This window comes from Atta colombica, unplaced genomic scaffold, assembly GCF_001594045.1.
Source record: "Atta colombica isolate Treedump-2 unplaced genomic scaffold, Acol1.0 scaffold55, whole genome shotgun sequence".
NCBI lineage: Eukaryota > Metazoa > Arthropoda > Insecta > Hymenoptera > Formicidae > Atta > Atta colombica.
In genome coordinates, this window is record NW_017259545.1 from 409582 (window position 1) to 428104 (window position 18523).

The 18523-nt window shown below is 31.7% G+C and overlaps 1 protein-coding gene across 25 annotated transcripts in view; it reads left to right on the top strand.

Moving 5' to 3' along the window:
* The window catches only part of LOC108691965 (calcium/calmodulin-dependent protein kinase type II alpha chain), a 105871-nt gene that overhangs the window by 63641 nt on the left and 23707 nt on the right, over positions 1–18523 (top strand). For 18 of the 25 annotated variants that reach the window (XR_001931942.1, XM_018199965.1, XM_018199966.1 and 15 more), the window contains exons 10-11: positions 2260–2320; positions 12475–12564. Coding sequence is in view for 24 of the 25 variants with exons in the window: in XM_018199965.1 (XP_018055454.1) it covers positions 2260–2320; positions 12475–12564 (151 nt within the window). In the remaining variant the exon portion in view is untranslated. The remainder of the gene's footprint in view (positions 1–2259; positions 2321–12474; positions 12565–18523) is intronic. The other 7 variants (XM_018199967.1, XM_018199977.1, XM_018199987.1 and 4 more) reach the window with 3 other exon arrangements.

Consider the following 18523-nt stretch of genomic DNA (forward strand, 5'->3'; position numbering starts at 1 on the left):
AAAAAAATATTCTTTTTTATATTAATTGGTAAAAATTGGTAAAAAATTATTTCATTGTTGATCGGTGAAATCGATGTGCAATCATATAACAATGATAGAATTATCTCTTTTGCTTTACATAGCGTAAGATAAAAATAGAAAAGTTTTTTCCTCATGATTTTAGCGCAATAGTAGTGATTTGATTTTGTCAATATTATGCAATAACAATAAATAAATCCATATTTATGTAAAACAATATAATTAGAAAATTTTGTAATTTATAATATTATAATTTACATTGACTTGGAGAAATTGATAATGCGATTTCTGTTTTGTCACAAAAGACAAATTATGATTATCTTATAATTATCAATTTATATTCATTATTAGAGATTCAATGAATTTTGAGACACTTACGTTGTCTTGCTCTTCTATCGTGTTTCTTCAAATTCCAGTTTTATCGAAATTATAGTAACGAACTTGCGTTAGAGACAAGTAATCAGTCAAGCACATAGAAATAACAGGGACGTCGAAGCAACCAACTGAATACTGATTAAATCCTGACTCATAAAAGTGCAAATGCCCAGTGAGGAAGTTTAATGACACCCTCCGCTTGTTCGTTCGTTTGTTCTCGCGCAGATTGAGACATGCGAGCACTGAGGAATAAATTTATGTTGTGTAGACAATAGGAGGCAACCGTGTCTGAAGTAATGAAATTTTAATCACTGTCAGTTTGACGTCTGACAACATGCTATCATTCGTCTTAGCGTTAGGTACGGTGAAAGTATAATGAATATCGATAATACGACATTTTCATGATATTTATATTGTGTTCGCTATATACAAGATGACATAAAATTATTTAGGACTGCAAAACATTCTATATATTAAGTATAACAATGTCCATCGATTTATACAGATTGAATAATTTTCAATTAGCGTTCTCTGTTACTCTATATATTTCTAAAAGTAATAATACGGGTAGAAATTGATATGGATATCAAATGAAAGGAGAGAAATGTTTCAGTTTTTGTGTGAAAATGCTTTTATATTGTATTATGACAAAAACGAGATATTCGTTTTAATATGGAATAGTTTGGTAACAAAAAGTAAAAATTAATTGTTTTATCTTTCTTTCTAAAAGGATTACTATTTGTTTTCAATTCAATTATTAATATATCATTGTTCGTCGTAATATTCTTAATTAATTTAAACGTATTAAAAAGTATGTATTATAATTAATTGTGCGCAAATTCGTAGCTGCTAGTTTGTCTAACATTTAGTGTGATTAAGTCAGATTTATTAAAATTCCCAAAAAGGAAATAGAAGAGATAAAATTGCACTTTTATGACTGTGAAATGTTGAATTTGGTTTGAAATTTCCAAAGTATTTTCAAATAACTGTGACTAAGAGCATAAAGATTTTCTTTTGTGTAGTAGTTGCTGCCGTGTAAAAATTTGATTTAATAAAAACAAATTTTAGAATTAATGTAATTTTGTGATGCTATTTTAAAATTTGATAGGACTGCTGTGAGACTCTGCTGAGAGATATCGATAAATCTCTATCAAGACTTTGTTATTTAATTAGTCGTGTAATTCGAATGTAAAACGGAAATGAGCAATGTTACTAATAGGGCGTGATTGGAAACAGACGGGCGAGATAGAATATCATTTCATTTCAGAGATAACAGACGTGGAATATCCATTCGAACACATTTGCGAATCTCATCCGACAGACGGCCTTATTACATAAAGTTCGACGACGCATCTCGAACTGTTTGCTATGGAACACAGTGAAATGTTGTCATTCTGTGCGACAATGTTCCCAACTTGCCGCGAATGTCACCAAGCTTGATGAAAGACGAGAGTTTACGAGTAAACTTCAACCCGAAACTCTGTATAATCATCCGACCTCACTCTTCTAAGGTCGCCTATCAGTCGCGGACTCGCTTGTCTGTGAATTATTTCGCGTAATTAAAAGCCTATCATGATGCGATAGTTTGAACTTTTGTCGGAAAAATTTTATCATAATCGTACACACAATTGACTCTTATTGATCTTTTTGCATCAAATTATAATAGCTTAATCTAATATTCTGTACATGTATATAAATTTGATTTTTGACGTCTTTTTTTAATGCTGTTTTTATTTTTATACGGAAGAAAAAATGTACTGCCATTAAGAATTTTCTATTCTTTTACGTCATGTTTGTTTTACTTTATCGATATTTATTTGACCGCGAAAACTAATAATAATAATCGTCTTTCCTTTTCGCTTGCAGGGCGCTATATTGACGACCATGCTGGCGACGCGGAACTTTTCCAGTAAGTATGATGCACAGGGTAAGTACCTCCGGCCCTCTTCAGCGCTCTACACGGACCACGACAGACAGTACTTTTATATCTTCCGTTAAACTTTACATCTCCATATCTCTGTATACATTCCTTCAACAACCCACATAACAAAATTATTTCTCTCCTTTTTTTTTCCTGTCGTTTATTCGTCTTGCACTCTCGTCACATAGAAAAACTATTCATCTGTTTTTTCGCTCTTTTCGAGAGGTGCTTTATAATGCAGTTGTGCAGTGTCGTCATTATTAAATACGTTATTTTATACCAACACTGTAACACGTGACAAACTGTCAATTTTATCTTGACATTTATGAGAATTAATACAAAATCTTGTTGCACATTAAGTTCTATTGTATTGACATTTTTTTTTTTCTTTCTCGTAGAAACGACTGCAGAATGGAGCATCTGTGTATATCTTTGCTCGTGCACAGAAACAAATTAGAGCCCTATCTTTGACAACCCCTTGTATTAAATGATCGAAGGAGCGAGGTTGAGCAAGGAATTAAAAAGTTATAATAACAGCATGATAATTGACTCACGGATAATTGACTGTATCGGTTATCCGAAAATTATTGTCCATACGAGTTTCATGGCTAATTAAGCGCTTATTAAACAAATAATCATATTTTATCCTCGCTCACTCGGCATGGTTATCACGATATGATGTTCATCCCTACCTATTTCGTATACTTTATATAGTCGATGCACATGGCTCGCACTTCATATCCTGCAAGGACTGTGGCACGTTACCCAGAGCGCAAGAATACAATTAGTTGTTTATATTGGACATATATATGATTTATTTTATGTCGTGTAACATAATTTATATCACTCTCGTTATAAAGACAAGCAACTATCCCAAATTTTAATCCTTTCATTGCAGTATCATAATGTTTTTTTAAAGTTGCTAGTAAGCAAAAATTGTAATTGTATATTGATCACTTCTATTGTATCTACGTATAAATGTGGTGCAAAGCAACATTTATATTAATAAGAAGATATGTTTATTGTTTATGAAACTATTTCCAACATTCAAATATTTGTATATAAAGTATATGAATAATGAAAGGATTAAGAAAATATGTATGTTTACAATTGAGAAGTAAGGTATTCCACGCACATACACGTTTCTTGCGAAACGAAAATTCTGGGTAACGCAAATTGTCGTCGCAGTGGACTCAAGCAGTTTTCTCTTTCATCGAATCGCCATCGTTATCACTCCATTGAAAAATAATTTGATACAAGCTAGGCAAATCATTGGATTATCTTGTGTTTCTTCAGAACATTCTTTCAATCGCTATCGTATCAATCGTTTAATATATCGTGAGTGATCATTTATCGTAAGAATTACAACAGCACCCGGGTATCTCTAAAAATTCAAATCAGTTAGATCCACTGTGCTTCCGCTTAAACGTGTTTACAACAAATTTTATCGTCTACACAAAATTTTTCATTGAAAATCGCTTATCCAGAATTTTTTATTTATTTCGACCAACTTTTTGCCCAAGCTTGTAGGAATAATACCTATATAGAAAACGAAGTTATTGATACTGTTATATTATCGAGATGTCTTCCCCATTATCATTAAAATTAGATTTTATAATAATTTTTTAAATCAATAATTTAAAAAAAATTAGGGACACACATACTTGAATTAGAATTTTATAATTGGTTAAAAAATGCAAATCTATACGCACATTTTATGTTCCGTATTTAAAATGGATAATAATTGTTTTGTCTCGATGTTTTACTGGTTTTTATCGATTCTCGAGAAAAACCATACGTAAGAAATGTAGGAAAATGTGAAAATAATCGGACAATCGTGTCGTCATAATAATGCTTAATATCTGAAAATTGAATTTTATTAATCACTTATCACGACGCAAACGAGTAGTTTATACGAAATCTCTAACTACACGGGACGTATTGAACTTAGCACACTACAAAGCTGGTGAGAGTCAGCGCAGAATAATCAATTAAGTCAATTCGATCCATGTTGTTGATAGACTACATCAAAATAAACTACATCAATTATTTCTATTTTTCGATTATCGATTTCTTAATGTTGTGCGTTAAGAATTATGATTGGAACGAAGAAATTAAGATTTGATAAAATAGTAACGCAACAACAATAACTGTATTATGAGAAATGATTTTATGAATGTGCAAAGAAAATAATTATGCTAAATTGCGACTTTTAAAAATTAGATATACCGCGAATATAAATGTTTAGCTAAATTCTGGAAATTGGAAAGATTTATGAAAGGCGAAAAAATTTCAACGGATCGAAACGAAAAATAGTTCAACTGTTTCGGTCCACTAGCGAGATTCCCTTATGAATGAGTGTACGTTTTATTAATGTTGATTATTTCCATATGTTTGTGTCAATGGTTTCCAAACTTTTCATTTTTTCATCTTTATAATTATATATCTTCTGTCTCTCTCATTTTTAGAGAAAAAGAGAGGGAGAGTAAGAGACAGAGAAACAAGCAAATATATTGTAAACAAGGTTTTTTTCAAAGGTTAGATAAATAATGGAGAAGTATTTTTATTTATTCTGTTAATTAATATATGGAGTATAGAAAAATTCATTCACAATTAAAATTATAAACAATTGCTTAATTTTTCTTTTCTTAAATTAAATTAAATATATCAATTATTATATTTTCAATATTATTTTAATATATCATTTTTTTCTGAAAATATTTTTAGTTTGGAAACTCTTGATCATCGGATTGGACACAACCCTAAATTTAGAGTAAATTGCGCTTTTTGACCCTTATTCGTGCTAAACATATTTGACATTCGAAATATAATAAATGTTTGGAAAATTAAAATTAATTTTTAGACACTATTGATATCTTGTCATCGATTTATATAAAAATATCGGATATTACATAGATCATCTTGTTGTATTCTTTCTTCTTTAAAGATTGATAATAAATTATAATAAATTACATTGTTAGAAATGTGATAATAAATAATCATTAAGTATGAATACACGTGAATAAAAATGTTAAGAAAGTATATTTTATAATTTGTATATTTTATAATTTATTTATATTTAGATTTGAATGAACAATATTTAAATTTGTATTTTTACAAAGTATATACATAAATTATTACAAAGATAGTAAAATATATATAGAAATTACAAATTAAAAAAGAGAAGGAAATTTTTTTAAATAAGCAACATTCTCTCAGTTGTGATTTGTGCTGCATCAGTTTCAGTTTTTACATAAAAATGAATCTACTCTTTTAAGAGACGAGTGCAAATATGGGTCATTATAGGCATTGCATATATGTATACATATATGTATATATACACACATCTCGCTACTATTTGCTCGAATAGCGTAAATACATGCGGATTCCACACCCGTATAATAGTTGTTTGACAGATAATATGTCACGTTATGTATGGCATATGCATCTATACATATATGTATGTACATATGTAGGTACATATATGTATAGACAACCGAAGAATATCCCTAGAGTGTGCCTCGACCCTCGCCCTTCGCCCCTCTTTTTAGATTGACAAGTAGCTAAGCATCTTGCATTAGTAGATTCGATGATACATCATGATGGTATCATATATCTGTATAACACACGTGCGTTTTATCTTTTACAATCGGTGTTAGAGTATGTACATATACGTATCTATGTCTATTTTTGTAATTTTTAATGATATTTCAAGGATATGCTCACATATTTATATAGAATGTCAGGGGTAGTTTGCGTAGTTTGTCGCGGATTGCTGGATTAAATACAATTACACAAATCGAAGATTATTTTGGATCGAGAATTTACATGATACTGAAAAATTCTGCAATATCTTTAGATGAAAATTTCCTATTGTGACAAAAAATTAATTTATCTGTTTCGGAAAAGTTAAAACATGATATGATTAATATTTATGTTCAAATAACATTTGATATAGGATATGTCAGATTTTTCTTCTATCTTGCTGCAAATGAGAATTAAGACTGTGCAGTTTATAGTTTGTACAACACTATATGGTTGTAGATAAAAGTGGAATTTTTTATCTACAGAAACACCTCGGTTAAATTTGGATTTTTTTTTTTTTTTTTTTTTTTAGTTCCATTGTATTTCGCAATCTTATAAATAAACAATTATTTGCAATTTTTGTAAATTTTATACAATTATACAATTATTTCTAATATTATATAAAAAAATAATGTACGTAATAATAGTTCATCGATTTTTCAGAATATCTTATATTTCGAAGTATCATTTTTGCGATAAAAAATTTTTTTGTCACGAGTTATTTCTTAATACTACGATCTTATATACTGTGACGGAAAATTGTTCTCGAGTGAGATGATACTTTTTTTATTTACATACGAACGGCTGTTCTCTTTCACACGCCCATCCTCGTTCTACATTCGGCGCGAATCTTTCTTCGAGCGACTGCGAAACAATTAACTCTCCGTCTTCTCGTATCTTCAGTTTTCTTCTAATGCCCTTCTTCCTACCTTTCTTCCTCCCTTCTCTCTCTCTCTCTCTCTCTCTCTCTCTCTCTGTTTCTCTCTCGTAGAAACCGTCGCCAAAGCTCGAACTTTGACTTTAATTAAATTTATTTCATCGCCTTGAGCTGACTCTCGAACTGTAAGCTCTTCCAGCTTTTCCGCGCTTCCCTCTTGGCACGCGACTTCATTCCCCACTTCGGATTTACCTTTTGGGAGAGGGAGAAAGGCTATTATCCTGAGCTTCTGGCACACTTTATTATGAAAATCGGCTTTAAGAGCTCCGCGACAAACTCCGGACAAAATACAGATCGAGAGCATCGATGGTTTGTTTAGTCGAATTGCTTTTCACGTCATATCTTGATCGAGACAGCTTATGGTAGAAAAATCTTGCAAAAATAATAACTGTCGAAAATCTATTTAAAGAAACAATATTACATTTTATATCACGTATTAATAAATTTGATTGGGCGGTGAAAAGCTGACGTGAAAAGCGAGCTTAACTTTCGATTTCCATTTCGATACCCTGGGAAGCAAGTGAAAAATGAAAAAGGAGTGTCTATCACTATCGAGCGTATATATTTAAATTTCATTTAAATCTCACGCGATTGCGTCGTCTGTGATCTAAAACAAACATATGGAATTGGCACACAACGTTCTTCCCAAAACCAATCGTTACGGATCAATTCCACGTGATTCTCTGCTTTCGTCAGTAGATGCGATTTTGAAGAGAATTTTTTATTCTCTTAATCTCGCGATGAAGTCTATGTCAAAGCAACCGTATAATAACATTTACTGAATTGTTATGCTAAAGATATTGACATCGTTTCAATAAAATTAATATTTTTTCTTTTCTAAACTATTTATCGATTGTCTGTATTATTTGATTTATTATCGCATAAGATAAACTTCTAACAAAATTGATTCGACAAAATTAATTCAAGTATCTTTTTAAATAATAATAAACTTTTATAACTAATATTATTAATTGGAGATCGGAATGATATGGATATTTAATGCAAAATAAAATAATTTATTTTTAAACTTAGATAGCATCCCAAATTACATTCGCGAAACTCGCCACATTATGGAACATGAAATCTTGATTATGTCGTCAGTCGTCATTCTTTACAAATAGATCGTTCATGTAAAGCTCAATTGATTTCGATAATTCGTGACAACTCGTGTTTTCCTTCCCTTTCTATAAAGCAGTAATAGTGTCGACGATAATTACCGGAAATTACAATACTCATATATTATCATAAGAATTTCCGCGCAGCATTTCATAATGGATCGCGAATTGCATTTCAGATCTTACGACATAGATCATAAATCCTTTGCAAAAGATCGATCGATCGACTCGCAGACTCATTCATTATTCTCCGATTGCATATTCACACATCTTAAGTTCTCGTTGCTCGTATTCTCTCCAAAGCAATATCCACTTCATTAATACATATTAAGGGAAACATTGTCTCTGCGCAACGAAAGAATACGAAATCTTACTTTTATGACACGATACGAAATATATTATATCCTACATATATATAAGGACTTTTCCATAAAGAGCACACCTGCGTACTTTACAAGTCTATGTATTTATTGTTGCGATGTATAAATATTATAGATTGTAACAATATCATACTTAAAATTTTATTTATACAAAGCTAATCTAACACGATTTTTTATTCATTCGCGTGTATACATTAAAAATATCGCGATATAATTTAATAAAATCAAAAATAAATTATATGATACGCTTTTAATGTAATTTATTGATAAAATTACAATCTGGATTTCATGTTAATTCAATTTATATCATGTTTTCGGGGAGCTTTAAATCAAGAGTGAGCATTTCTCACGACCATGAATTTTAGGCGCAGCGTAAATTTATGTATTTCTAGCCACGTGTATTTCTACCACGAATGGAACTGCGCGAATTACGTATGGGTTTATGAATCTCAAACTACGCATAGAATCTTCTCTCGAGGGTTTTCGGAATCCATGAATTCATAAATTCTCAAAATATAGGACTTTGCCCGATATCTGCCAATATCCTCCGTTGAGAGAATGCGAGCAACCAGCATTGACGAATAAATCTCTCTCTCTTTCTTTTTTTCTTTCTACATATTTATTTATCTTTACCTTTATCTACTGATACTATGACTGATTTTTTTGACGAAGGTAGACCGTAGCGCGCGAAATGGGTCGGAGGTGCAAAATGGATGCGCTTTATTCTTGCGACGATTTTTTTCGGTGCTTCTATTCAACTTGATAATAGAATAGGATTCGAGTGATAAACAATATATCATGCACACACGAGTTCTCGGATGTACACGAGACGTTATACGCAATATACAATGGATATTAGATCATGAGGGACGATCAGTTCACGAGAGTTCCGGCTGAAATCGAATTTTATCTCGAAAAAACTTTGATTAAAGAATATTTACTAAATTTGTCTTAAAAGTTTATTTTTTTAATGTATAAAAATAAAAAAATTTTTCTATTTTTAGAACTTTAGATAAAATATCCTATATATTATAATTATTTAAAAAATTTATCGCTTATTTTACAATAATGCTCAATTTTTTAAAAATTAAAATACTATTATGATATTTTATTCCATTTATCATATTCCTATAACGATAAAATTCAATTACAAGGATAGATTTTGATTGTTAATGAAAATAATCCAATGAAGGTATGTTATATTGTTATTTAAGCCGAACCGGTTGAATATTTCAATGTTCTTTTATTCGGCATAAGAATGAAATTCTTCATGCAGACATCCAGAGCAGACATTAATCCAGCTTGAAAACGCTGGATCTCGATACGAATCATCGTCCCTCTCTTGGCATTCTGGCATGCTTTCGTTTTTCGATTCGCTAATTCGCGCGTTAACTATTCGTATGTCGTTCTTTGACTCTCTCTTTTTGCTTATGCTTTTTATGCGTTTATATCTTGCACGAATGCGTTTGCACATTATACGTGTCTCTACATGGCGTGAGTATTCGCACTAAATGCTCTATCTTTTTTTGCCGAGTATATATTCTCATTCCAGCAATAATTTTAAAGGGAGACATTATCTCTTCCAAGCCATTGCAACTAGATTTGAACTAATTTGTTTAGATACCGAAAATAGATGTTAATATTAAAATAAGATGTAGATGTTTTTTTTCTTGCGATCATATTAAAAAAATAAAATTTAATTATTTCTCAAATTTTCAACTGTTTTAGGAACTGTGTTTGTGTAAATATAGGTACGAATTCTCAAATAATTTTGTTTTCGAAAAATGTTGATCAAAAAAGTGTAAAATGTCTTGATTCCGATAGCAATTTCAGTGAATTAATACACAGAGTTAGAGAGTCGCAAATATTTGTGTTTTATGTGATAAAAATACATGCAAAAGATAAAGATTTCGTTCGATCAGATGATTATTACTGCGAATTTCCGATAATCTGGGAATAATTTCATTCTCATATCTCTAACCGTTCCACTGCTTTTTCTTCCGTATCAGTTTGCCTTTTTGTTAATCCATATCGTCAAACGAAAAGACGGACTGATTACATTTGATATATCCTGAGAATCGCGCTTATTTAATTTTTTAAATATTAAAAATTAAATTGTTTCCATACATCGTTTTATATGTATGGAATAAAAGAAAGTTAGACACTAATTTATTAAACAGAAGCGTTTTATATTCCAAAATGAATGTCTCTAAAAGTTCTTAGTAAGTAATTAAAAGAGATTTATATAAGTTAGTCTTTATTTTCCATTAAGTTCTTCTAAAATGAAGTAATGCTTAGTATTGTCTTGCAAAGCTTGTCAACTTTTCCTTAGTCGGAAACGAAACCAAAGTTACTTTTGTGACGAATTTCGTCTCTTTTTTCTTTTCAATTTCTTTTGATTTATGTGCGTTTAAAACATAATTTCTATCACAAATTGAATGAAATCGTTCTGCAGTCCGTATCACAATTTATTCTTCATGTCTTGAGCGTGTATTTTAACAACAAGACGATGTGGTAGAAGTCGCTAGTTAAATACTTGTTTCGGTATATTGAATTGCATGTGTTTACACTCTGTCTTGCATTTTTTAATACTTTATTGGCTCATCCAATTCTCGGAAAGTTTCCGAAGAGTTTAGTACAACGATACACATTTTCTGTCCCCACATAAAATATCTATTTGTAAGTGACGCTTTCGTCAAGCACAGTTTGTATGTATCTATAGAATTCTGAAGGTATGATTCCATTAGATATAGGAAGTGGGATTATATTCGTTCCAATATTAGGAAGATAAATTGACGCATCGATACAAGTCACATGAATGAAAACAGTTTATCACAGCATGAACGCATTCACTCCAATGTTTGACTTTTGCGTTAAATCTTTTTCTGTCTGTTTGTCTTGCCTGATTCGCTCCGTCTTCCTTTGGAATGGTTATTTCCATCATATCCAATCCAGCGCACAATCCGATTATATGTACATACATCTTAATCCTCAATGCTCTTTAGCTATTTGACTACTATTTTTGCGTTGTTCATAAATTTGTTCTTCTCATCACTTTATTTTAATTTTTCTTAAGAACTTTCCTATAATACGTATTTGCAAAATACGGCAAACACTTGTTTTAATTCTGAATGTTGAAAACATGAATAAAAATTATTTATTTATATAGTAATATTAAGAATAAATTTTACAACTAGATTAAAATAATTAACGAATACAAATCACACTTGTGATTAAGACTAGAATTTGGAAGGAACATGAAATATCTAATTGTAAAGAACTGTAAACAATATGATATTCAAAAAATATAAAATTTCTTTCATATTTTCTTCTTTTATATCATATATAAATAAAAAGTATGTATAACATATATAAATATATACACGCGAGTTTCTTCTTTATGCGAGAGAAAATGTATTCTCTTTTGTAAACAAAAGTTATGACGTATAAAAACGCAAGGTATGAAATTGAAAATTACGAAAGATGTAGAAGAAAGATTGTACATAATCACATTGAAACGAAAATATATCGTTCGATCAAAAATCGGTAATTATTCGTTACTACAACGTTAATTGTATTTAACGAACGACCGACTGAATTTGATTTTATTTCAATATGCACAAATTAACAACAAATTACAGCAGTAATAACTTGATTGCATTTTTTTTTCGATAAACGTTTATAGAAAGAGAAGATACTTGCTTAGTTTGTTTATTTCTATTTTTTTTAAGCGACAAGCTAGTTTCAAATTAACACTTGGCATCAAGCGAACTTGTCCTTTTTAACTTTTGCATTAAGAAGAGCTCTCAATGTTCCTTTCAAACTCAAGCTTTGTATTAGTTATGTCATAGAGCACATTTAAAATAGAGAAACGCTCTCAAGATCATTTCGAGGTACACATCAGGCAACGCGGATCTAAATAAATATTCGAAATAAATATTCCTTCTAATCCATATCCTCATTTCAAGATCGTTCCATTTTATGTGTATTCTCTATAATCTCGCTTTTTATCTTTTTTTCTCTTTTTCCTATCTTATAATCTTTGATAGTACTACTTTTGTTTTACTATTTCTTCCTCTCGTCATTTTTCTTTCGTTTTCACTTTCCCAATGTCGATTTACTGAAACGCTCTGCGCACTCCAGGTCGAAGCATTATCACGAAGAAGGGTGATGGCTCTCAAGTGAAGGAATCCACCGACAGCAGCACAACGATCGAAGACGATGATGTTAAAGGTAGGAGATCCCCGTCCTTTTTATGTCTCTCTCTCTCTTTTTTTTTCATAATTACAAAACGCGTTGAATTTTTTTAACAGTGATTATTATAACGAACTAATTGTAGACTATCAATGCGAAAATGAGTGCTTAAAACGGTTGATCTTCACGATTGCGATTATAAGCACAAGGAATGGGATAGCTTATCATATCGTATAAATATTCGAAATCTTTTTACACGGATATTTATTTAATGACTTTTATACCTAGAACACGCGAATAGTTTCTTATATGATATCGCCATTAATATTTCGATAAGAAATCATTCGTGCAATTTCAGTTGTCGTAACGAGCACTTGTTTAAAGCCGGTTGGCATCTAGCTATTAAAGCACGTCGCCGTTGTGCTCGAAAGCTTGGATTGAATTATGATAGCGATTCCGTCGCCATCGCGGCGGTATTGTCGTCACGCGAGCAGAATAATCGGTGATAGTTCCAATAACAATAGTCCGATGTACAAGTTCTTAGTTCTCGGCAATGATTCAGAGCATATATCTCTTTACTGCGTGCTCGTTATGAGAATTTAATGAGAAACTTGACTACAGGCGGAGAAACTGCAGCTTGGTGTTCGCGACTTATCGTACCATGTAATATAAAGATCAACATTGCTCTTAAATTTTATGATGATATAGCTATTTGAAGATCTCATTTCTATTTGTCGAGCTTTGTTGTATTCAAACATCAAGTTGGATTTTGTGAAAATTTTATATTTTATTATTTATATTTAATTCGACTAGTATTATCTTGTGAAATTTAATTGAAAACAAAATTTAATTGAATTTCATCGGCTGATATCAATAACTATTAAAGATACGTATGGCTGTCTGAAAAATGTCTGTGGGATGTTATAGAAAGGACATTCGATTCAATTGAATCAGTTATTTTTCTGATCTTTTTTTTGTTTGATGCAATGTTACGTATTAACGCCACGTTTATCGCAGTTATTGCGGGAGATTAACTTACATGGACGTTCTTATGTATTGCGCATAAAAGTAAAGAGCACGAGCGCGTATTGATCCCTCATTAGAGATACTCCTCTCGTTCTCACGTGCAAGTCGATCGTTGGATCGACGATAGCTCGAGTAGTTAAATATCCATCTCGTTGCTTATCCTCTGGCTTACCCTCTTTCCACCCTGCGTACACCTGTGCTCCGATTATTATAATACGCTTGCGGTTGTGCCGCAAAGGTAAACCTTTCATGGAAAGATTTAGAAACATCAATTGCAAAGATGATTTAAACTTATTTTTATTTGAAACAAAAATTGATATAGTTAAATTACGAGAATGTAATTTAATGTAAATATTTGTAGATACTTGATATCATACATGATTATATTGAGAAAAAGTTTAAGAAGATTTAGTTATTTTACAATGTTTTATAATGTGTTTATATTGTGTCGGATTTTGTTGAATGTTTCAAACCGATATGATTTAATTTTATTGGCACAATATTATTTCTGTGTGCGCTGATTCCTTTATTATAATAATATTATATATCGTAAGGTGTACTCTCGCTCGCAGATCCTAAGGTTTGTCCCTTCCTCCTGGTCCGTAGAAAAATCGATCTCGCCTTGATCTTTCTCTTTGCCTCTGTAGATACTTTTGATTATACACTTGTCGATCGATCTCTTTCGTGTTTTATTTGTCTTCCGTCTGTTCGCGTTCGATCGCACGTGTACGTTCTTCAAAATTCATCGAAGATGAATCCATACACAGCGAAAGGCAAGACGGTCAATATATAAATATAAGAAATTTGATTTGGGATATTTCTATAAAATTACACACACACGCGTGCACACACGCACACACACGCACCACACACACACACACACACACACACACACACACACACACACACACAGAAACTTTTATTTAAATTGTATTTCAATCAGAGTATCTAATGTTAATAGTTTAAGTCATTAAACTTTATCGATTATGTTACGATTATGTTATTGCTGTGTATTGCTTTTCCTTATAAAAGTATCATACTGACACGACATATACAATTGACACTTCATGTCAGTATTGTTTGAAATTTATAAATAGTCATATCTAGTAGTAAGCATTAGCGCGAAGTATATTAAATTATTTTACATATCGACCCTCATCGACCTAATATATATAGGTATTGAGTCTACCTCGTTTCTACATTATCATCTTCGAATCTGTCTTCTCGTACGAGCTGTCTTTCAAGTTCCTGACTAACTCTGGTAGTCGATGTTTCTCGCAACTTCTCTATCGTGTGCGATGATGCCCTCCCTGTTCTGACACACTTTCTGACACAAACACGCGTACGCAAAACATGTGACAGTGCATCCCAAAGCTATCTTCTCTCACTTTGCGAACACAATTCGTGGTACGCAAGTCAGGTGTAATCGATGGTTATCAAAATATGCTTTACAACGCGAATGTCGTTATGTTGCATGTTCATGAGAAATCATAATGTATCGTACAGGCTACAGCTCGTTAAAATAAAAGGAATTTTTATTTAATTAGCGCGGAATGTCAGGTATAAGATCTGCATTTTAATACATTCTTCATATTTTTCTCAGTTGTAATTATGTCTGCAAATTTGAATTCGCGTTATTTTTCGAAAATTTTGAGGTATCTTTATTTCAATTTAATACTCATATCGATCAGATTTCATCTGTTCTTTTCTTTCGCGTATCCGAAGAAATATATATTTGTCAAATTTTTCCCGTTCCTACATTCTCTAGAAAAGTAGAATTCCTTTAAGAGATTTTGATAGAAACATAGGATTGTACTCTCGAGACACATTCGTTTCGTATTTTGTTGATGTATAACGTACGATCAAACACATTTAACACAAATGAATTATTATAAATTTTGTGATTACACAAATAATCAATTTAAGAGTACTATATTTAAAAAATTTGAAAATTTTACAAAATTTAAAAAAATATGTATTTCGAAATTGAATATTTTGTATCTATGTGTACAATAGTTTCCAGTTTACTGTTTCAAAACAATATGAATGAGTTCATTATTACTCGTAGATTATTAGATTACAACTGTAACAATATTTCGACGAATAAATGAAATTTTGTGTTTTGCATATAGGGTGAGAAGTACAATCCAAATTATCTTTGCATGAATCTGTATCTCCTCTCCTCACGTCACAGCATATAATTTGCCGGATATCCAAGAACAACGTTCGCTTTTGAATTTTAAAATATTCTACACGCGACATGAAAGAACTCATTCCTCATCCCCATCAGCGTCACGCGAATTCATATTTCTTATTAATTAATATGTTATTGCATTAATGTTTACGGGGGGTTATAATAAATTAATTGATATAGGTATTTACTTATTCGGGCTCTCTTCTTTATTTATGTACAAAGATACTGGTTTTAGAATTTTTAGAATTTTGCTGGATATCTATATTATGCATCTAACAAATGCAATTTTGAATGCACTTTGCATATACAAACTCGTGTGACCCTGTATATTTTATGCGCAGCTGATGGTGTTGAAATATATTCGCTAAAATAAACTAAAACGAGAGTGAATCTATCGATGCTATCTGTTTTCCATGCTTTCGTTCGAACACACGTATACACATCCGCACAAATCAGGTGACTCTGTACTCGTTGTCTGTCTCCCATAACAGACACCGTAAAGGCAAAGCACCAAATATACAGCTGTGTGAGAGAAGTGATAACACTGTTGTTTTGTGCCCCAATAGCAGATGCTCACAAATCCATAACACACGTAGACGAATGACGTGCGCACGCGTATTATAACAGCAAATGAAAGAATGCACCGTATATAATTAGATTACAAACACCATAGACCGAGCGCAATTCTCTTCAAGACACGTTCATCATATCATTCGGAAATGTGATCATTGCGATTGCATTTGTTCTCAATCACTTACACGCACGGGTTACCGGACGTTACTGACGCTTAGCTTCCATCCAGAATTAATTGGAAAACAAAGATTGAAGAACGCTCACGCGCGTAATATTTTACGTGTATAATATTTTTTTTTTTTTTTTCCGAAAAGTCAAGTAGACGATGAATAAAACACGAGTAATATATCAACGCTTTAATATAAATATCGTGTAGCTCGTACACGTGGAACCATTTTGGTTCAACATTTCATTATTTAATATCTCAAACATGGCGTATATCGTCTGGTAATCTCGCTCGTTTTTCCACTTGAAATAAAAACAATCGATATTTCGAGGATCTGTGTAACAGAAGGGCGACGGTAAAAAAAAAAAAGTAAATTATTAATCGATTAATCATTTTTCATTATATGTTACAAGAGAAAAAACACACATATACTGTTCATATGTAGATTACATATAAGTTGTAATGAAAATTATATATACATTTGAGCAATTGGATATAATGCGTTATTTCAAGAAAAAGAAACAGTGAAGGCGTAAGTTGCTCTGGTTTACAGCAGATCCTGATTCTTCGCATTTACACAAGTCGAGCCTAAAGTTCACTGATTTCGTGTCACTCACGCATCGGCTTCGTTACGCGCTTTTGTTATACGTCGTGATTATTCTTTTCTCGCCTACACCTTCTTTCCGAGAATAATTGATCACTGGCAATTTACGCGTGTGCAACATGAATTAATTTATTTATAGGTATATGTCGCGAAGTAAAAAATCTACCACTATCCGCAACCACCATTGTCATAAGTTCTCTTGTTAACGCAATGCATCTTTTTTTAGCGATTACCGCACAGGTGACCATTTTTAACAACGTAAGATGAACAGGCTCGATTATAATTAGACAACGCTTTCTCGTGATACAATCTAGTACAAAGAGATAATTGACGATTATGCAATTTAGTAGATGTAGTATTGTAAATTTTAACGCGTTTCTCTTTCTCACTTGTATTCTGGTCGTACATGTAGTATATTGAAGAAAATGGATTCGTAGACTAGTCCAAGTAGCGATAGCTGCGACAAATTAATCTTGAACGGCTAAGTCTGTTTCCTTTGCATTAATCTTATTTAAGTCTTATACAAATTTTGCTACATAAAACACTCAGATGAGCATAATCACAGGGAAACAAAAAGACAATTACTTAAAAAGACGTAATAGCCTTTCAAGATTAATATTACAAGTAGTAATAGTAATACTTCAGCGTGTGTTAAGCCTCGGTAAACGAATTATAAGCATACAATTAATTATTAAAAACAATTTTATTCTTATTCTTATTATTATTATTAATATAATGAACGCTAATTTCATGTGAACATATAGAGGATTTCTTTACAATTTAGACGAGCTGAAAGAGTTATAATTTCTTATAACGTAAGTTTACTTTATACGCGTAATTATACGGTGTATATTGTCACTCGGTATTATCACACATACTTTTCTCATAATAATCTCGATGTTTATCTCTCTATTCTCTTCTATTTTTATTCATTCTCGTTCATGTTAATTTTTTAACAGCCGGTGACCACGAATCGCTTCGGCTCACGCTGCTTTCGCTTGCATTTTCTTTTCCCACATATTCACCTTTTATCTTATTTAGAGCCGCAATTAGCATAGGAAAACTCTTAACTTTTCCGCTGTTATATTTTTTCGCAGTTTATTATATAATTATGCTTTAATTATCGAACGAAAGACACTCGTTTTCGGCTTCTCAGGCTATAAGAATTATTTTCTTGTAATTTAGAAATTTGCAAATAACGAATCGGCTACAACCAATTTCATTTATCGTTTATTTCGATATTATAAATTTATCCGGTGGATTAAATACATTAGCAGCGTAAGAGGAAAAAAATTCGATTGTGAAAACTTTTGGAGCTTTTTAGGTAACATGTCACAATCATCACTTCCGCACGTTTATTAGATCTCATCTGGCATATTTGTGTTTCCTTATGCCCGCACACATACACATACATACGCTTCCTTGATGTTTTATA